The sequence below is a fragment of the Passer montanus genome, unplaced genomic scaffold (genome assembly GCF_014805655.1).
Source record: "Passer montanus isolate IOZ18808 unplaced genomic scaffold, ASM1480565v1 scaffold74, whole genome shotgun sequence".
Taxonomy (NCBI): Eukaryota; Metazoa; Chordata; class Aves; order Passeriformes; family Passeridae; genus Passer; species Passer montanus.
The window spans coordinates 2,303,083-2,325,311 of NW_024372592.1; the positions used below are offsets into that span (position 1 = coordinate 2,303,083).

The 22,229-nt window shown below is 39.0% G+C and overlaps 1 protein-coding gene across 11 annotated transcripts in view; it reads left to right on the plus strand.

Annotated features, from left to right (window-relative positions):
- The window catches only part of CELF2 (CUGBP Elav-like family member 2), a 547,089-nt gene extending 525,476 nt beyond the window's left edge, over positions 1 to 21,613 (plus strand). For 7 of the 11 annotated variants that reach the window (XM_039730885.1, XM_039730881.1, XM_039730883.1 and 4 more), the window contains 4 exons: positions 5,290 to 5,487; positions 8,257 to 8,400; positions 13,172 to 13,343; positions 14,640 to 21,613. In XM_039730885.1, the coding sequence (XP_039586819.1) occupies positions 5,290 to 5,487; positions 8,257 to 8,400; positions 13,172 to 13,299 (470 nt within the window). In that variant the 3' untranslated portion in view covers positions 13,300 to 13,343; positions 14,640 to 21,613. The remainder of the gene's footprint in view (positions 1 to 5,289; positions 5,488 to 8,256; positions 8,401 to 13,171; positions 13,344 to 14,639) is intronic. The other 4 variants (XM_039730879.1, XM_039730880.1, XM_039730878.1 and 1 more) reach the window with 3 other exon arrangements.
- Positions 21,614 to 22,229: the final 616 nt, after the last annotated feature.

The following is a 22,229-nucleotide window of genomic DNA, read 5'->3' on the forward strand; positions in this document are numbered from 1 at the left end:
ACTTGGTGTATAAAAAAATCACAATATCAAGAGCAAAATATGACATCCCACTCCTTTCCCTAAGCAAGTACTAAGAACCAGGCACACTGGAGCACTCCAACATAATGTACCTCTTCATCAACACCAAGCAGGAGTGAATCCTGTGAGCTTATTGTGTGGGAACCCTTTTGTTGCACTCCTTTTAGCACTCCTTGCTAGGCTGCAAGCAAAGAATTTACATTTTCTCAGCAAGTATTTTGAGGCGATATGTGTGCAAACTTATCTGCATGTGTCATTTGAAGTAATAATTATGTATTCACAACCTGGTACCAAATTTCAGTTTGTTTTAAGTCACCATTGCTTCCATGGACTTGTACTGAGAGGGACTGCGGTCCCAAATCTTCTCTGTGGATGTTTTTATGGATATGTGTATGGTGCTTACAAAATGTGTGTGGGTATGTCCGTCTATGTGTATACATACTTGAGAGAGAGCTAAAGAGGGGAAACTGCTTCCCCATGACACAGCTCAGCATTAGGGCATTGTTTCCTTTAAAAGCAAATTTGATTATCACTTTCTGGTACTCATGGTTCTGATGATAGTGAAGCATTGCTCAAATTAGAATAACCTCCCCTGTCCATTTTAATGTGATGACCATGTCGGACTCAGTCATGCACACTCAAACCCACCTGGGAGATTGCCTTTGGGAAACCTCATGTTCAGTAAGTCTGATGTTCCACACTGACATGGCTTATACCAGGGTCACAAGCAAGCCCATAAAAAATATTCACTGGCCATGGACATTCCTGAATTAACTGTGCAGCAAATTGGAATTGAGTGACATGCTTCTAGCTGGGGAATTAGAAAATCCAAAGCACAAACCAAACAGAGCTTAACCCAAAAATTAATCAGAAGGTGGCACTGAGCTTGGGCATTGATTTTTATGGAGGTTTGAAGAGATGCTCTTCTGCCTAAGCCAAGTCCTGCCCTGCACATGAAAATCACATGAAGAATGTCTTCCACACTGGGCTCACTAGAAGATTTTTATCTGTTTTCTCAGTCTTGTCTGGGTCTGTGAAAATAAGCTGTGCTATGGAGGCTGATAGTGCTGTCATTGTAGAGAGAAGCATTTTAAAAAGACATCTGGAGGCCTTAAATAAAGTGGAGTATGGTAAGTTTAGGTGTTTCCAAGGTTTTGGCAGCAGTTGTACCGAAGTGTGGGGATTTAGTCTTCCCTCAGTTACTTTTGAAGGACCTAAAACTTTAAATGGCAAAACATTAGACTGCCTGCTTTGAGCATGTAAATGTAAGAATTCTAAGTACCAAAAATAATTATAAATTATGAGGAAAAAATAGTAAAGAGGGAGGAAGAGAATTTTGCAATTAAGAAAGAAGACCATACTTTCAGAATACTGGACAGCTATGGCACAATATTTGTGTGTGCCCCCAGGGCAGTCACTTAGCCTTTTTGCCCCCTTATTTACATCTGTAAAACAGAGATAAAACTATTCATGACAGATTTGAAGGTGCTTGAAAAGCACTTTGTGAGACCTTTGGACTTGCCAAGCTTTGTTGCTTTTGTATTATGTAGAGAAACTCAGAAAAGTAGAAGGCCATAGATGAGAGGCTCCAAAAGGTTATTTCACAGAAGGGAGGAAGGGACCAGAGTTCAGTGTGTGACTGAGGTGCATTGGTAGAGATAATAAAGAGATGGCAGAGATGCGTAACAGCAGCTGGGCCTTGCAGATTTCATAAAAATGCAAGAACAGAAAAGTGTTGGGTGCTTTCTGCAGCTGTGCTTTGCTCAGGAGGAAGGTGTGTGCCCCCCGTGGGCTGTGGCAGCAGTAGCTGTGCCCTTCCCAGGGGCAGTGCCGTGGGCTGGGTTGTCTGGCTGATGGCTGATCTGGATGGAAGTGCTATTGATTCCAGGGGAAAGGAGGGGGAGGATGCTGCCCACTGCAACACAAAGCATGTTTATCTAATAGGCCAATGACTCACGAAAGATAACATGGTATCCTAATGCTACCTCTGTTATCAAGTTATTTCAACGCTCTAATAAAAAGAGAGATACAAGCTGCTTTATCAGGAGTCTTTAGTTTAACCAGTGCTGTGCAAGCAGTGAGACAAACCTAAGCACAGAACAGCAGAGCAGGAAACAGTCAGCCTCAGGATCAAATTATTATTAGTAGTAATATTTAGTATATAATATATTGTATGTTGTACATTTATTATAAAAATTGTTATTCATATTGGTTTTGTTATTATTACTGTTATTATAATATTTTGAATGCCACTTTATTACTCCCACTCCCAAACTGGACAAGGGAGAGAAAATATAACAAAAGGTTTGTGAGTTGAGGTAAGGGCAGGGAGAGATCACTTACCAGGCAGAACAGTCCTGACTCAGGGAAATTAGTTTAATTTATTACCAATCAATTCAGAGTAAAATAATGAGAAATTAAGCCAAATCTTAAAAACACCTTCTCCCCACTCCTACCTTCCTCCCAGGCTTAGCCTTATTCCTGAATTCTCCACCTACTGTCCCCAGTGGTGCAGGAGGACAGGGAATGGGGGTTGCAGTCAGTTCATCACACATTGTTCCTGCAGCTCCTTCCTCCTCAGGGTTGGACTCCTCACACTGCTCCTCTGCTCCAGCATGGGGTCCCTCCCACAGGAGAGAGCTCTTCACCTGCTCCTTCAGTGTGAATCCCTTTCCACAGGCTGCAGCACCCCACAAATTGCTCCAGTGTGGGTCTGTTCCATTGCATTTCCCTTCAAGAACAGTTCCAGACTGGGTCCCCCACGGTGTCACAAGTATTGACAGCAAACCTCCTCCAGTACAATCTTCTCCACAGATCCTACCAGGAGCACTGCCTTCCTGTGGGGTCACAGCCTTCTTTGGGCATCCACTGCTCTGGTGTGGGCTCCTTCATGGGCCCCAGGTGGATCTCTGCCCCTCGTGGACCCCCACATGCTGCAGGGCACAGCTGCCTCACCGTGGGCTGCACCAGGGGCTGCAGGGGAATGTCAGCTCCAGTGCCTGGAGCAGCTCCTGCCCCTCCTTCTCCATCGACCTTGAAGAGCTGTTTCTCTCACACATTCTCTCTCCAGCTGCAGTTACCATTGCACAGGGTTTTTTCTCCTCCTATACCAAGTTACCTCAGAGGTGTCTCTGATGGGCTCAGCCTTGGCCATTGGCAGGTCCATCTTGGACCCATCTGGCATTGGCTCTGTAGGATGTAGGGGAGGATTCCAGCAGCTTCTCAGAGAAACCACCCCTTTATCCTCCCCACTACCACCCAAACCCAATACAGTTTTATAACTGGAACCATTATACAAGAAATACCCAGGTCTGTTGAGCTCTGACAGGATTTTTTGTTCAAAGCAGTGGCAGCCAGTACCTCCCATCAGGGTACAGTGATGCTCTGAAGTGGGGTGGAGGGGAAAGAGAAGTCTTCAAAGTGAGACATTTTATTAAGGAAAGGCTAAGAATATCACATCTCTGTCAAGTGTTTAGTCACACAAATTATAGTAAGATCAAAAGGTATAATTTATGCAGTACAATTCTCTTAATTGGCACAGAGTCTGGTGGAGCCAAAAAGGTGCCACTTGAGCAATTGTCCTGATTATTGGAGACTCATAGGAATATGCTTTTCAAATCTGCATAAGAGGCAGAAGGATACTGGGGTCAGCATCTTTATCCTCCTCTGTCAATGCTGGGTAATTCCCTGCAGTATTCTTCCTGTATCTAAATTATACATGTGATAAGGTTTCTTCCATCTTCCTTGAAGATTGTTTCCCAGTCTAATAGACTTAATTATTAATTTACTATAAAGTGTCCTCTGCTTAATTTCCCCACTTTTCCCCAATTTACATACCAACCCTTATTATGGCTCTGAAATTAAGCCCCTTCCTTCTTTTTACTGTTCCTCTCTTTGGGATCTTAATATGGCACCACCAGTCACATCTTCACCCACCATTTTACCAATCAAAACATTAGACAATGTGTAAGAAATGATTGCTGGTGATTCTGGGTGCCCCCCACCATTTTTCTAGTGACCTCTATGGTTGATCTTCTGTACCTCTATGGGCCTGTTAAGCTCTCTAAGTTGTTTGTGAGCTGTTCACCTAGAAACTGGGGAGCTGGGATGGCTAATTGTGCAGAAAACATGCTCCGACTCTCAGTCCTGATGGGCTCTCAGTTGCTCAGGTTGACATAGGCTGGGTGTGTGGAAGATGAGCAGGGCTCTGAACCCTGCCATGCTTTCAACTTCCAACAGCAAATTCACTTTTTCTGGAATTGCTGAAAGACATGCTAGCAGTATTAACTTCAACATAACTCATTTTGGAGTCATGCTGAGCAGTAGAAGCAGAGGAGGGAAGCTGTAGCTCAGGAGTTTGTCCACCATCAAATCAGAGTAGTACAACTCCTTATGCAGCCCACACTGTTTGCACGGATGAGGGATGTCATTTTCTGCACAGCTAGCAATCCCATCTGAAATTTCCTCTTTAGCAGCCATCCCAGTTAAATTACTCTGTTACTTATCAGGATGTAGAATTGCTGTAAGTTAAAAAAAAAGTGACTCGGCTTCCCTTGTGAAGAAAAACATTGCTAGAAATAAATGCTTTTGTTTCTTCATGAAAGATGCCTAGTCTGGACGAAGTATTTTTAGTCACTCTGGGTGTGTTGGTGTTCATCTTTTGTGCAGTGACTGGAGTAACTAGAGGAGGAAGGTGGAAGCAAAGAGCATCACAGTGCATCTTTCTACCACAAGCCTAAGGGACAAAGCCTGTAATTGTATAGAGAGTTATAGTAGAATTATTTAGATTGAAAAAGACTTGTTTTTAAATGCAGTTAATCGGGGTTCTCTGCTTACTCTGCATAAGCAGAACACTTCTGATCTGATGTTGTCATGGCTGTTGCTGAAGACCCTGGTCAGAGAGAGTGGGTTTCCTCACAGATTGCTTTTTCCACAGACAAGGACACGGGTCAAACAGGTCCCACACTGCCAGCCTCAGACACCACAGCAGAAGCACAGGTGTCGAGGAGGATGTGCAGAGAGGCTCTCAGGAGCATGGAGCTGTAGTACTTGCCAGTAGCAGGCTGCATGCGAGTCCATTTGACTGTGCAACCCTTGTGCTGAAGTGATCCTGATGCCAAAGTCGTGTTTCTTTGTCCTCAGTCCCATTTGGTGACGTGCCGAGCTGCATGCACTGCTGTCGTCGTCAGTGTCGTATAATACCAACGACTTTCGGAAAGCACTAATGAACAAGTGCAATTTCTTTTCTCTATTGTTGGGTTTTTTGTAAAGTTGCTCAAATGCTCTCAGGTATGGCGGCCCTGAACGGAGGACTCGGCGCAACAGGCCTGACGAACGGCACGGCCGGCACGATGGACGCGCTCACCCAGGCCTACTCAGGAATCCAGCAGTACGCGGCCGCCGCGCTGCCCACCCTCTACAGCCAGAGCCTGCTGCAGCAGCAGAGCGCCGCGGGCAGCCAGAAGGAAGGTAAGTGCCCGCGCCAGCACACCCGGCCCAAGCGATGCCACGCGGCTGTTTCCTCGTGGAGGCTTCACGGAAGGCCTCAGGCAGTCTAATCTGTGATTTCTTCTTCCTCCAGTTTTCTCCTGCTTGCCACTGTCACCTTTTTTGATGTCTAATGTGTTTCACTTTTCAGCCATCTGTCCTTCGAGTTATGCTTTGCCACCCATCCCTTCCTTATATAAAAGCATTTACCAACTACCATATAAAAAGGCGCCGCTAACAAAAATCATCCCTCTGTGGATGCAGTTTTGTCTTCTGGTTTCCATTTTCTGTCATAGTGGAGTTAATCTGATTAAGGTTTTGAGCTAATGACAAGATCCGTTTTCACTCTGAGTGGTTCTTTGCTTAATTGTGGGTCTTGTGAGGAAGCAGCTAAGTGAATGATTGCCCCCCTCTCCCCACACCAACAGCAAATAAACCTCAGGAAGTTATTGCTAAGAATAAATGAATACTAATTACAAGGTGTTTAGGAAAATGAGGCTACCCTTTTCCCCTCTTCCGTTCCCCTTCATGCTTCCCAGGCATTTTCAGGGGGGTTGTTTCTGTTTTCATTGCTTTCTCCTGTCCTAATTTCCAGCTAATTCTGCAAAGACAGGAAAATACTGCATGCTTTCTAAGACTGTGTCTATGTTGTCACTACTGCTCTTGCCAAGGATAAGCTTTGGAAATAAACCTAGTATAATATCCTCAAGAGAAATCTTTTTTATCCTCTTTTGAAATAGTATTTTGTACTGTTATGGGATGTGTTTCCTAGGAAGACAAATTTGGCATTCCCCCAGCTGGTTATTGTATAGGGACACTGGAGTTAAAATGTATATTTTCTCTCAAGTCTTCCCTTCATTTGCTGCTAAAAGCTTGAATTACTTAAAATAAAAGGGGATTTTTAAATCTTTTTTTCCATCATTTTTGTTTTCGTCATTCATCTTTCACCTCAGGCCCTTTGGTCAGTGACAATAGACTATTTGACACCAGAAAAAATTGTTTATTTCGTGTTATTGCAAGATACATAGTCAAAGAAAGCTTGATTTTTTTTCTAGCTATTATAATTTTTCTCTGTTCAGAAATATTCAAATCAATTTTAGGCTTAGTTTTTATTTTTATGAATTGCCAGCATCCTTTTTAAAACACAGTGTTTTTGTTATATATCTTGCATCTATTAGTAGGTGGTTAAGTTCAAGTGAGTGAATTGCACTGCTGAATACTCTCAACAATGTTTTGTCTCTTGCCATGATTTCTGATGGAAGAGTCTGGAGTGGTTGAAGATAAACAAGTACCAGACAAAAATGCTATATAAATATTAAATTCTGAAACACAGTGAACTGCCTCGTCCATATGCTCTTAAAATCATTTAGCAATTTTTTTCCCTACTATTTTAAAGAACATTATTTGCTGGGAATGATAGTTTACTTGTGACAAGAAGAAAAACTTCCAAGTGACAAGTTTATTTCATCTTTTTTTTTTTTTTCCTGCCTCCCCAGAATTTTTTTTTTTATCTAATTCATTTATCTCCCTTTGGGCAAGTTTTGCTACCTTTTCCTTTAGGCTGAGAGAGAGCAGCCAGCCTGATTCTGTGTGGGAGAGGTGAGGCTCTGTGGCTCTGTTGCAGAAGGAACTCTGTAAATCTCACGAGCACTTTCCTCTTCAGAAAACCAAGGACATCACATCTGAGGCACATTTAGGTTCCATTAAGCAAGGGAATATATAATCAGGCTATTCTAGGTGTGGTTTTAGCAGAAATGTTTGCTCCCTTTGTGTACCACTAAGGCTGCTGGAGCCTGGATGGAGGCCACGCCTGGCTCCATCATGTATCACACTCTTCCTGGCATCCATTGCTTGTTTGCAGTGTGTTAATATTGAGCTAGGAGAAAAAAAATAACCTATCAGTACTAAGATTAATGTTTTAACCTACATCTTAATAATACCTTTCTCAAATCTTGTCTGTAAGGAAAGTATTCAAGACACTTTGAGTTTACATCTTTCTTTGCAAACTGAACGAAGTCTAAAGGCACTTAATTGCAACCCAACTACTTAATTTTGAACTTCTTTAAAAGACTTGCTTTACAAAGCTTCTTCCAGGAGACATATCCTTGTATGGGGGATTTATATTAAAAAAAAAAAAAAAAACCCAAAAAACAAAAAACCTCATTTTTAAATGAATCAGTACAAATTTAATTTTGAATGTCTTTTTCTCACTGACTTTTAAGACCCAAGGTGTGCTTCTCCTTACTATTTTTATTCGTATCTGCACCATTTTCTTGCCCTTTGAGTTTAAATCTGTGGTACTCAAATCTGAGCTCACCTGCCTACATTTCCATGAGTTCCTGCAACTGGAATTAAACTGACAAACCCATGCAGGTGTAGGAAGCAGCAGAGGACTTCTTGTGCAGTTCTTGGGGCATTTTGAGAGCCAATACATTCTGTACCTGTTTTCCTAACCTTAATTATATTGAAAGACACTCATGTAAATTGAAGAAAGAGGATGAATTTAACTACTTCTGTAGTAGAGTTATGAAATAAACACTTTTCAAAGTAAACACTTTTCACGATGGGATGCTCTCAAGAGCTGCATTTCAGCTGTGCTCTTTTGATGATCCACTTACTTTTGTTCCTTCAGAAAGTGAAATGCTTTCTGACCATCAGCTTCAGTAAGTATTATGGAAAAACAGATTAAATGTTGCACTTGTAATAGCTGTTTTCATACTTCTTTTTTTTATTTATTTTATTTTCCTAAAGGTCCAGAAGGGGCAAACCTCTTTATTTACCACCTCCCCCAGGAGTTTGGAGACCAGGACATTCTGCAGATGTTCATGCCTTTTGGAAATGTTATCTCTGCTAAAGTCTTCATTGACAAACAGACCAATTTGAGCAAGTGCTTTGGTATGTCAAATTTAATAAATCCAACAGTAAAAGCCACATGCACTATACTGAAAAGGGGCCAGGAAAGAAAATTAACAGCAATGTGAGAAATGTCATACTGGAAAATCATTCCAAAAATAATAGACTGTTAATCCTCAAATGAGCAGGAAGATGCAAAGACAAACTACTTCTAACTAAAAAATGGATATGAAAAAAACAATAATAATCTTCCAGTCTGACATCTCGCATGAATGTGTCAAGTACATGAAACTAATTACACCCTATGTGGGGGAATGTCATTTAGTATACTATTAAATTGCCTTATTATGGATACCTAATTATTCTCTATTGTATAGCTGAGCCACTTAAAAAGCTCTATGTTTAACCCATTGCTTCTACATTACAGGAATTTCTTTCGTCTGAATTAAGTACCAGATTTTGCAATTAGTGGCTGAATGGTGTGTACATGTGGTTCAGAATATTCTGCAGACAGCTGATGTCTAGCTGTGCAGCTCTAGCTGGTGTGGGTGGCTTCCAGTGTGTTATGGAAGGTGGCATCTCCCTTACCTTAGGGCAGGGATGAAGAGAGCCTCACCAGATCAGTGTCAAGTTACCCAGAGAATACTTTGAGCTGTCAGAAAATTAGATCACAGCAGAGAAGGAGATGATGTGTTGGTATAAAAATAGTTTTAGAGTTGATTAGGAGGGCTGATGTCTTTGGAATAGCAGAGATGCACCAGTTCAGTGCTTTGATGGAGTGGAGCAGAGAATGTCAGTGTGTGGTAAACTTTTGGAGTTAATAATTATGGTCTTACACAATACACAGTGAGGATTTAGAAGGAGAAAGGAATCTCTTAGACATGAGTTTTGTAAGTGTTGATATAAAATACTGGAATTTTCTTTAAAGTGGCAATTCTTTCCCAGAGTAAAGGAATGCACCTGTATATATGACAAAAAAGGAATGGACAGTACACTCGGAAAGTTGATTCAGTTCACAAAAAGAGTGTGACATTCATTCTGCATTTTCCCACAGTTTTTCAGTTCATTTTTGAAGCATTCACCTGTTTAGGCTTTACAAAAAATTATTCATATCTAGACCAGTATAGTCCAGCCTGTGTCTGCAATGGGTTAAAGCAGTCCCTGAGGCTCTTGCAAATTTGAAAAGTGGAATTGAAATGGACTCCCCATTGATCTAGAGCCAGTTCTGTTAGTATGTTGGGGTTTACAAAATCGTTGTTGAGGTCTCCAGGAATCTTGATGAAAACACAAATCAAGCTATGTTAATCAAAATGCAGCAATTGTGGTGACTGCTGAAAGAATGTAAATCAGTTTGGGCAGGTGGCTCAATTCATCAGATCGTTTCCCACACTTGCTTTTTGTGCATTTTCTTTTACTCTTTGATTACCTTCTTACATATTTTCCTGGGTTTGTGGGACACAATTGTCTAACTTAGTGATGCACCAAAGTTATCTTCTCTAAGGGAAAATGGAAGTGTCAACACCCAACGGATGGAGGAATCCTGTGTCTCTTTGGTTTTAGGCAGCTTTCACTGATTTCCATTTCTCAGTCTTCCTTCCCAGATACTCTGCCACCAGGGAGGGAGCTCTGCTTTAGAAACAAAAAGCAAAAGTGGCAGATGAAGCTGAGTTTTCTGATTCATTGTGTGACTACTTGGTGATGCTACAAATCACAGGCAAAGTCAGAATTAGTCCTGCTAGCTTAATGTAGTGGCATAGTCATCATGTACCTCCTCAGCTTTATTAGCAAGAATTGTCTAATTTTTGGTTTGGTCCGATACTTGTGTTTCAAAAAGTTTTTTGGTTTTTTCTTCCCTGTTCTCCCACCCAAAACTATGACAATAGTGCTACTGAAGAACCCATTTCTCTGCTGAATCATTAATGGTCATTGTGCTTGGTACAGTTTGGGTTTGGGTTTTTTATTTGTTGGTCTGGTTTGATCATTTTGCTCCTAGAAATAGTAATTGTAATTGTAATAATTTGCACGTGCTTAGGGCTTCCTACTCTGGAGTTTCCAATCTCCTGCCCAAAGGAGGAGGAAGTCAAATTACAGATAAGAACAGGCTGGACATGCAAAAGGTGTAAAGATTGTCCAAATCTGTCTGGCAGAAATGGGAAGGTTCATTCTGAATGAGTGATAGACAGTGATGAATCTTTATGTAAAACTGCTTCACAAAACAAAAAATTTCTTTTCTGTGCAGAAAAAGGACTTAGGCATATTTTCTTTTCTTGTCCAACCCAAAATGAATGCTCAAAGGATTAAATGGTGGTGAGGATGACAGGACAGTGTGTTTACACCTGGAAGTGCTCTTCCATGAGTTCTCACAGGCTACACAGGCTTTACTTGATTCAGCAGACAAAGGGTTTCACTCTTCCAGCTTATCTCTTGCCTTTCATAAATGTTACAATAAGAAAAATGAGATATGTAAGTAAGGCAGAGGAGGGGGAACCCAGTTACATCAATGCAGAAATGCAGTCAGCCTTATAGCAAAATTGTTACTTGAATGGTGAAAATTATTTATCCTGATTATAGAGCTACCCAAAGACCTAAAACAAAAATCAGAATTGTCATGACAGGGACTTTGAGAATTAATAAGAAATGTCATTCCGACTACATATAACCTATGGTTTAAAATTCAGACAAAAAGTGATGAATGGGTGCAATCAGAAAAATACAAATAAAGGGAAGGAATTCCAGATTCCTCAGTAAGCTTTATGAATGAAGGTTCTCAATAAGGAAGAAGATGTGAGCGTAACAAGCTAATGCAGGTATTGCATTCTGTGTAGAGAGACAAATTGTGAGTCCAAATAAGAATTGAATGATAGGGGCTGATGCCAGCAATGTGCTTCCTTCTCTTCATTCACCATCCACAGATGCCAAGTGACTAGTTTAGATCACTTGCTTACTTTCCAGGTGGATAAAACTAGGTATGAAGAAAAGGAACAGTGATGATAAGTTCATAGCAGTAATATGCACTTAAGAGAATAAAGTGAAGGTCGGGAAAGCTGTAGAGGGAAATGCTGAATTGTCAAGGTAGGTAGGAGTAGCTACACCTCAGCTGTGGAGCATCTGCCTGGACAGTGCTACAGCTGCCTCCCAACTCCTGCTAGTTCCCTTTGCTATCCCTGAGGCAATCCAAGAGCTGATGGAGGGAGACACAGGATGTAGAGCTAAGATAATGATTGGAGTCATGTGAACAGACATGATCTCCTAGAACCAAATAGGGGAATGGAAGAAAGGAAGAGAGTGATGAAGCTCCTCAGGATTTGGCAATAAATTTAAGAGGGAATGATCTCAGGGGGAAAGTGAGGAGGTGGCAAGATTTACTAAAACCAAGGAAAGTATGGAAGAACATTTATTATCCCTTAAGGAAATAACAAATAATCAATCACAGGACAATATGGATAGAGCATATTGGCTTTGGCCAGGAGAAGGTCTGCAGAGAGGTGGTTTTGAGTGGAAGGAACAGAAGATAGCCTGAGCTGTCAGACACTTAAATAGTTTGGTGAAGCTGATTTAAGGTGAAGCCACGGGATGATCTATGAAGGAGAACAGCTGGACAAGGATACCTTGAGAAGGGGGGAAGATTTTATGCAGTGGGGAAAGCATAATAGCACTCTGACTCTGCAATTGGAAGACAGCAGCAGTGCAAGAGCCATAAAAGGATAGGTTAAAGTAAAAAGAGGTTATGAATCCAAGAAGTACACAGACACTAAGCACAAATGAATGAAGCTGGTTGAGGAAAGAGAGACATTGAGAAGCCCATGTGTTAAGAAAAAGTGTGTGGCATCCCTGCTTTAGGAGAGTGAGGGATATATGTTAAGGCAAATTCAAGTGGAAAGATGAGGGAGCATTTCAAAGCAGATGCATAGCAGCAGGCTGAGTGCAGTAATAATTAGCCCAAGCTGAGGCAGAGCAGCAGTTAGGTGAGCTTTGCAATTACAAGTGGGAGGCCCAGATATGAAAATGAACTTTGAGCTTCCAGAATCAGGGAGATTTGAATATATTATGAACAGAACATTTTCAGTCTCCCAGGGAAAAGAAATCTGAGCCAGGCCAGCCATTCTGAATTACCCAAGCAAGCATTATCCTCCTAGTTAGTGCTCACATGTGAGGAGCAGATCTTGGAGTTCTCATCAAACCCTACCATTGTCTTTATGATGCTGCTTAATTCTGATGTTTGCATACCCCTTTGGGGACCAAGAGACTAAATTAACTCACATTAAGGTACCCTGAGATCCTGAACTGGAAGGAGCTGTAAAATTACAAAATATTAATATTGCAACTGTCCTAGCTGAGCCCAAGGAGATGAGTGTTCCACAGCACACATGAACTCACACTCAGGTGTGCCAGTGGGTTTAGGCAGTTTGGGGGTTGATTCTGGAACCAGGCTTGCTGTTTTGGCTTCCCTTTTGCAGACTGGCCTAAATAGCACTTCCTAATAGACTGGGAGGTATGTAGATACTACACTGAAAAGCATTACAGTAATAAATATCTTCAGTCTCTAAGGTAGGTATATAAATAACAAAATGGAAACTGCATTGCACCAAAATTGGCCAACTGCATCCCAGCTAGTAAAGAAATATGTAAGTAAAGAGGAAGGCAAAAGGAAACAGGAGAGGAAATGGAATATGAAATGTGATCAAAGAACTAATTGAAAGCCAGGTGAATGTGTCAAATAAATAGCAGTCATGAAATTCTAACAAAATGCCTTGTGACATTTGTGCTAACCTAGAGCTGACTTTCTCTCCTGCCTGTGTTCTGTGTCCCGCAGGTTTTGTTAGCTATGACAATCCGGTCTCTGCACAAGCTGCTATCCAGGCTATGAACGGCTTTCAGATTGGCATGAAACGCTTGAAGGTTCAGCTGAAACGCTCCAAAAATGACAGCAAACCTTACTGATCTTAACCCCAGATGCTTACTGCTCTTATTTTAGCTTTCTTAGGGTAAGTCCCATGAGCAAACCTGTCCTCTGCAGGGGGGTTAAGAAAGAACATAGAGCCAACCTTCACCAAGGGACAGTTATTTTTACAGTTACCACTTCCATCTCCCCACTTGTCCTTACTGCACTTGGCTCCCATTTCCTCGCCAAGTAATTACTGAGTTGTGTTACTGTATTTTGTTTTGCAGCATAATTTATCTCCTTTTCGAAACAAAAATAAACTTCTTGAAATTCCAAACAGCACACACACACAGACACAAAAAAATGTGCAATTTAACTCTGTGAACCCTGGTGCCATTAGCACACAATAAAAGTTGTTTTCTATGGATGGATCGTATTTTACCAGGGTGGCACCAGCAGTTTATAGGTTAAACAAATGGCCTCATGCCAGTTGAAGCACTTATTTAGCAACAAAAATTGAAATAAGTCTTTCCACTACATCAACTTGTTTTTTGAGAAGATCTGATTTTTTTTTCGGTTCAAATCAACGTATTGTTATATATTAGTCTGATTTTACACTGGTCGTCTTTATATTTCATTTTTTTTAAGTTCTTGTTTTTTTGGAAAGGATTAATGTAAAAAAGATTTAGAGATCTGTTTCTAAAGCTACAGGGTTTAAAATAAAAAAAATAAAATAAAATGAGTGACAATACTTGATGTTTCTTGAGAGATAAATTTAATAATAATAAAAAAAAGAAAGCCACAGGCCTGTAAATTTTATTTGTAAAAAGCATTTCTATTTTTATACAAAATTTTTACTGCCTCAGAAATAATGGAATTTATTTATTGCCTATTGTTAACTTATTGGATACCTAAAGAGCAGCTCTCTATGCTAGCTAGATCCTTTGAAGTAGTCTCTAGAGTAATTGTGCCAAGAATGGGCGCTTTTTCACTGTTGAACCCTCCACCCTTTGCAGTTCATGCTTTTATCCTCTTGTTTGTATTTGTCTGGTTATTTTGTTCGTAGTTTCCATTACCTAGTTTAAAGTTCAGTTGTCTGACCCTTTCCCCCACCCCTCTCCCTGTACCTTTCTGTTACATTTGTAGAAACTGGTTCTTTCCTCTCTTTTCTCCCCAAAGAGGAATCCATTCTCTCTGACTCCTTTCAGATGGATTCGTTTGGGGTTCCATTGTGTTCTTGTTGACAAGTATTGTAAGTTAATGCAAATTATGTGAACAGCTCGTAGGCTCTACTGATAAAAGATTTGCATTAGTTTTCTCCTGCACCCATAAAAGTGATTTTGTTTGTGCTGCATAGATTCTGTGTAACTTTTTTTCCTCTTCCTTGTTTTTTCCCTAGACATCTCCATGCCCGTTAGCCCATCGTTTGCCTAGCATGTCCCTGTGGCGTCTCAAAAAAAAAAAAGTTTCATCGTCCCGTCATTGTTTCTGATGTCTTTCTGACCTCACATCATATTTGGTTCTCCTACTGACCTAGTTTGACCTTTGAAATTTGCATGTGACCTCATCTAGCTATGAATTCTGGGAAGTCAATGTGAAAAAACATTGCTGCATTCATGCAAGACTGAAATTTATTATTAGATAAATTAATGATAGGATTTAAAAACAACCTGTGGCAAAATGTTTTTTCTTTCTTTCCTTTATTTCAGTTTTGTTTTCTGGTTTTCTTCTTTCCTTGGAGTTTTTGTTTCGTTTTGTTTGGGTTTTTTTGTTTTGGGTTTTTTTCTTGGTTGATTTTTGGTTTTGGTTTTTTTTTTCATTTCGTAAAAAAAAAAATAAAAAAAAAAACAGACTTGAAAGTATTATACAGGGATTGGCATTCTGCCTGGTCACTGGTGACAATAGCAATATGTGTCCAGATGCACAGAATGTTGGTTTCTAACAGACTACTTCCAAAACAGTTTGAGAAATAAAACTGTCTGATTTTAAGTCTCTAGAGGTCTGTAATAGTTTTTACATTTTTCAGGCAGTGTAAAGTTTTTTGATAAGGCCATTTTAGGTGGCTCACTTTCTCATTAAAGTATATATATAGAACCACTTTTTGTAGATTAGTATAAGAAAATATTTACCCTGTTTTAGGGCAAATGCTACCTACTTGTGTCACCTTTTGCTGAACTGACTCACAGTTAGACAATCCATGGTTTAATGCACATGAAATTACCTATATTTTATACTGTTTCAATGTACAGAAGAAAGGTTACTGTAAAATGTGTTACGTTGGTGCTTCTGTGAATTAAGTTGTGGTTTCATCATGAGTCTTATGGTCTTAAGTGTTCTATGTTTATAAAAAGACAAGTTTAAAATTGGTTTACTTGAACAACAAGAACAAAAAGAAGATTCAAAAAAAACACAAAAAAAAGTTGTTTGCTTAAAAAAAAATAATTTCATGTGAAAATGAAAAAATATTCCAGAATAAGTTTGTGTTGGCTTGTGACGCATTGATGTCATTTTTTTATTGTGAACAATTTAGGTGTGTTTGTGTTCAGCAAAATGTGATCAGTTTTTCTTTTAAAGAAAAAAAAATCAGTGAAACTATAGTGCCAAATTCCAAAGGTACTTTCTTCCTAGAGCTTCAGTGTGTTTCTTGTGTGAAGTAATTTGATAACATGGGTATTTTATTATGTGTTTTGTATAAATCCCTAATATTTAAAGAAAAAAAGAGGTTAAAAAGTTTGTTAACTTGCTATCCTGTGGTCTTGTTGCCTGAAATTGTTATTGTTTGTTATTTCTCTTTGATGTTTTTTGTAAAACATTGTATAAGTGCCCATGTTTCACTTTTTTAACCACTCTGCACACATCAATGCTGTGAAAGCAAACCTCACTATGTATTTTCTTCATATTGTATGGAAACCTCTAAGGTGAGAAAGTTTTGAACTTTTAACCCTTTCCACCCAGAGCTGTCTTGAGTGTTAATACCTTTTATACATTCACCATTTTGCTGTTTATTTTTATATATATATCTATATCTATAAATATATATATACTTAGTTTTTTGTGGTTTATTTAATACATGGTTGAAATCAGAACAATGCACAGGGCAGATCTGAAGGACAAAAATATTTTACTGCTGTCTAAATTTCTTCTGTATCTATAACTAAAATTATTTAAAACAGTAATTAACTTGTGGTTTTCCTTTTTAGATTTTGGGGATTTTGTCTTTTCTTAAAGAGCTTTTAATATGCTGCTGGAATATGCTATTCAGTATTAATAAAATAAAAGAAAAAGAAAACAATTCTTTAATTATCTATGTGTGAGCCACTCCCAACCAGGAGTGGTCAATCCACCATTTGAAAACCTTGAGGAATTAAAAAAAAAAAAGAATAATAATATTTTTGTAATTTAAATAAATGAACTTTTGCTTAAATCAGATGCACTAAATCTTCCTGGGTGAAAATTCAGTGTGCACTGCAGTTAAACTACTTTTTATGGATAAAGTTTACATACACTGTAATGTTTGGTGTTATTTGCCATTATTTGTCACGGCAATATATTGGCTTACTCCTGCAGACACTCGTACAGAGAGGAGTAACTTTACTCGTGCCCGTGGTCCATGGGAATATCTGTGTGACTGATGTGGGTGTTTGCTGGAGGAAGCTCTTTGTAAGGAGCCAGAAAAGAGATGCTGGTAGCCCTTTTCACTGCCTTGTAAGTCTGATTGGGTTGCGTTCCTACCGCACAAACAGTGACCAACAACCAAATTCGGTTCTTTGCCACCGGTTCAGCAAATTCATTGCCAATCCAATGTGTGTGAGCAGCAGTACCTGCTACAGGTCATAAAGTGCCATAACTTCTTCCACCTCCTAGTTCTATCTGGTTATATCTGAAGCCACCTAAAATTAAAAACTAAGCCCTATATGAGCAACATCAGCTGGTGCACTCTTGTCTCTCATCCCCAACTTAAATGCTTCTTTATGTAGAGCCCTGGGATGGAAAGGACTAGCCTCTAGTGATGCAAAAAAAGTTTCCTTCTTATAGCACATGCACTTATAAATAAATGATCTATACTTTTCTCACGTTTTTACTACTGCTGGGGCCTTCCTACACCCTTTGAGGGCTATTTTGTACTACTTGCAGCAATTGTGCATATTCAAAGTATCATCTCACGTACGTTATATTATATATATGTACATATATATATATATATAATATGAGATCATCATTTGGACTGTTTAGAGACTGTTTCACTAATTTTTCTCATTGTACCCACCGTCTAAATTTCCAAAGCTTTTGTAGATGCCCTGGTGTGTCCTGTGGGTTTTCCAGTCCGGTTAGAGCGGTGATGCCTCTGGTCCTTGGGCGGTGCAACTCAGCATCAGGCTGCCCTGAATTACTCCACAGGACATTGGCTTAGCAGTGGGAGACAAGGAATGTTTCTGTACTTCCAGGCAACTGAGATGAGTCATTGCTTAGAAAAGTGTCCATCTCTGAAAAAAACCAAAAAAATTAAAAATTCAAAAATAAAATTCAAATACAAACCAAAAACCCAAACGTACACCTCCTGGGAGGCAAATTATCTACCAGTTCTCTTTCGAAATAATGAAAGGAAAAAGCTGCAAGGGTGCAAGGGCCTAATAAGAGAGGAAGTAAAACAAGGGAAATTGCTTTACAAAATTCTAATCAAAAGACTAGACTAGTTGTTTTATCAAACAAATTAGCTAATTGCAATGAAATGGCAGTCCTCAAAGGAGTAACAAGTTCATCTTTCTTTCACCATAGGGGTTACAGTTCCTTGGCTTGTGCTACTCTGGAATCATTTTACTGTTTCTGTTTTTATTATCTTAAGTGCTAATTAACAAAAGGAAAAAAATATCCTGTAGTTTCATTACCTTTTTGGATAATGTCATACAAAAAGAAAAAAAAAACAAACCTATGTATTTGTGTTTTTTTCGTGCTGTGGGAATTGTTGTTTGTAGATTAATAATACTATCATTTTGTTTAGAATTACAAACTAGTTTTTAAGTATTGTCTGAGAAAAGCCAAAGTTAATGCAATCTAGTGGAAACTGTAAGACCATTTGAGTATTGTTTCTGTTTTATTGATGCATTTGGATTTTGTTGTTTGATGGAATTTGAGCCAAAAAAAAAAAGAACAAAAAAAAGGCAAAAAAAAAAGCAGGCTTTCCTATTTCTACAACTTGATTGTACTTATGCATTTTGTACCAGTGGAACTTTTTATACTGGAGATTAAAAAACAAATGGAAATTTTTGTGGCTTACTCTCGTGGGCCCCCTCGATCATGACTGATTTTCAAGTTTGATTTCTGGACGGTAGAAAGAGAGTTGGTTTTGTTTCGAGAATTCAAAACTTTGGCTTGATTTCTTTTTTTCCCTTTGCTTATATCTAGTGTTTAGAATTTTGTCTTAACAAAAGCGGTAAGTTTCACTTTTTATTCTGTATCGTGCAGTTACACAATAAGGTAATTAGAATTAGGAGTACTCGGTCACTTTGCGTGGATAAATGTATTAGTTAAAACGTTAGGGGTTTGCTTTTTTGCTGTTTAGATCAGAGTTTTTTCTGATTCTTCTGTCCTCATTGTGAACATAACCGTGTAGTTGAAACAGTCAGACTTATTTTTGTAACGTATGTTATTGTGTGATGCAGTTTTTTGCTTCTGTCTCCAATATTAAACCATTTTCCTAATACTTGTCTCTCTACTTTGTGTGTTGTATTGTTGGTGGTCATTCTGTGTTGGTAATACATCTGCACACCTCACTGTTTCACGTGCCTGTTTTTTTTTTTTTCTCTATTTGTTGGTTGTGTACAAAAGATACAGTCGATTCCACCTAAGTGAATAGCTGATTGGGGGGCAAAAGAGGATTTGTACATTTTAGACATGTTCTGGTTTCTTTGATTTTTTTTTTTTTTCTCTTTTCCTCCCCCTAGTCATGCCTTATCACTTGGATAATCTCTTGGAGCAGGAAGCATTTTAAATGAGTTTCCTGCAAAGTCCTATTGAAGGTAGCTTTTGTTAGCCTTCAAACTGCAAAACCTTCTGCACACAAACACACAGAAGACACCTGAAAAGATGGGCATTTCAGTCAGTCTGGAAAATGTGGATTATGGAGATCATTTCTTCCTAGTTGTTAAAACAAAATTACTCTGCCACTACATTGCAGAAGCATATGAAACATTCAAGAAAAGGAGGATATAGCCTTCGGATTTTTTCCAAACTGCACAGTAATCTGATGGCATATGGCGTTAGTCAAACTCTCCCTAGAAACTAATCATGTCTTAACTAGGGCTGGGAGAGCCTGCAAAATCTTACCAGGTGATCAAGCTTGTTATGTGCAGTTGTACATATAATACTTTAAAAAATATAACAAAATCCAAGTGAGCACAGGAAGACTTTCTACTAAAGCCAGTGGAAGAAAAAAAAAGAATTAAAAAAAGGAGAAATAAATTATGGAAAAAAGATCCCCTGTTGTTCCAATGGGTGATATTTTTGCTGTGGGCTTACAAAGCAGTTTCTCAGCATTGCCTGATAGTATTACACAAATCTCAAAAGGGACTAAAGAAATACCATAGCACTTTTTTTCTCATTATTTTTTACACTTGGCTCTTAGCTTTTTTATTCTTTCCTTTCCTATAATTTTTTCCTCCTCACAAGATTCTCTCTGCTCTTCCCCAACTGGTGTCTACCACGATGAAATAAAAGCTGCAAAAGAAAAATCTATGTTGTTCTGGTTTACAGAAAATCTCTCCTCTGATCACAGATACAAACCTTACAATTTGGAGAGGGGGGGAGAAAAAAACCACAAAACAAAACCAACCAAACCAAACCCAAGGAGGAGAGAGAAGCACTGGTGAGTGCTCTCTGGAATTCAAGCCATACGCCCCCATCCCTTTCCTTTGTCCCACTTTCTGTGATGCTCAGGAATCAAAGACCACTTAAAAGTGCTCTTATGAGACCCAAACGACACTCCTCCCTCTTGTCTCCTCTCCCCTGGTCTTTCTGGCGCTCTGGCTTTGGCTCACACACACACACAGCCCCATCAATACCGTCCAAAAGGTCCTGGCGCACTGGGTGTATCCGTGTGGTGTCAGCAGCAACGTTGGTTCCTGCGTTTGGAAGACTTTTGAAATTTTCTGCTGGCTTGTGAGTTGGCCTGGTTGTTACTGCTCGATCTATTTTTCTGACTTTTTTTTTCCTTTTTTTCACTTTTCTGTTTCCACGAGAAGCAAACACGTGATGAGTCTGGAGCCCCCAGTGAGCTCCAGTGCCATCCCGCAGGGTCTGTTATCAGAGGTCAGGGGTCCAAGCAGCTCTAGGTTTAACCTAAAACCACAGGAGCCTGTAGCAGACAGCCCAGGCAGGAAAGCAGAACCTGATGGTCAGACTATATCCTGGGTCTTTGACACCTCTAGAATTTATGATCTCGATTTGGATAATTTTGACACCAGTGGATTCAGTTAAGTAAGTCTTGACTTGCATGATGGATAAATCAGAATTGCTCTCTGGGTTTTTTTAGCTTGCTGTGGATGTTTTATTTTTTTTTCTTTTCTCTTTTTTTCCTCCAAACTTGGTCTTAGGAAAGAAACTAGAGCTTGTGAAGGGTCTTTTCTTCCAAAAATACAACTGAAAATAAAAGACTTGTACTGCAGTTAGGTTTCTTTTAAATACTCAGGGCTGAAAGATACAGGGTTTTCTTTCTTTCTTCTTTTTTTTTTTTAATTTCAACAATGGGGGAAAAATGAGTTCCTTAAAGCAATGCAGCTGAACAGTTTGTCCTGCTTAAACACATGCTTTTAATTTCAATTATGTAAGGCACCTTGCAGTGTTAGCAAAATGTCTCTTTGTTAGCTATATGTGTATCGCCATGGGAAATTACCAAACTGTCACAAGACTCGCTGATTAAAGAATAGCCTGCCAGAGTGTGTGTGCCTTTGCCCAGTGTGACTCTTAGGTATTAGGCTAAGGAAAACAGTTTAACAAAATGTAGTGTGAATCATTCCTGATAAGTGAATAAAGCATTGTGACCAAGCAATCAGATTATTCACTTATCAGGAATCGACTGTACTGATAGTTTGCCTGATCGTTTTTGTTCCTCATCTCTGTTGTAGTTTCACTACTTTGCTGTGTTCTGTTTTTTCTCTCATGCTCTTAGTAAAATCACTGGGAATATCCCTTCGTGTGATCATGAAACGTGCTACTGAGTAACAAATAAAAAAAATTTAAATATAAAAATGATATCTTAACAAAATCTATGCACTTGCTATCAGGAACACAATACTGGATGTGTCTTATATATATTGAACTATAATAGTATTCGATTTCTTAAATAAAGCTTAAGAAAGGATTCTGTTGTCTGTAAAATTTTATGAGCATTAAATGGAACAAAAAAATGTTTCCAGGATTGGGCGCTTTTTGTTATATGAAATCTTCCTGGGTATATGGTCTTTAACCATGCCTAGGCAAATGTTAACTAATTCACTTGATATTTCATTAATAATGGAGACTTTGAAAATTAGGCTTACTGAAATCTGTGGGGAGAAAAAGTCTTGCCATTCAGTGACTTGCAGCAAAAGATTCTAAGATACAGAAATTTTGATCTCTTTCTCTATTTGAAGAAGCAAACATGTTTGGTTTTGTACTAAAATCAAAAAATGGCTAAAATATGTGAATGAGAAAATGCTATAAAACAATACAATACTGTACTTTTTGGTATATGACTTTTTTTCCTCCTGATTCTAGATAGGTTTAGAGTTAAAAAATGAAAACCCATATGCTCAAAATTCCACAGATTCCACCCTGGAGGTCAAGGCATCTTTTTGGGGAAGATCCATGGCTTACTGTACGTTTCCTGTATTGAGCCTTCTCTTAAAAAAAACCAAAAACATTTTCACATCAAAACCCACTAATTAAATGGGAATTGAATAGGTAAAACTGTTGAGTACACTGATAAAAATTATTCCTTCAATGGCTGTATATT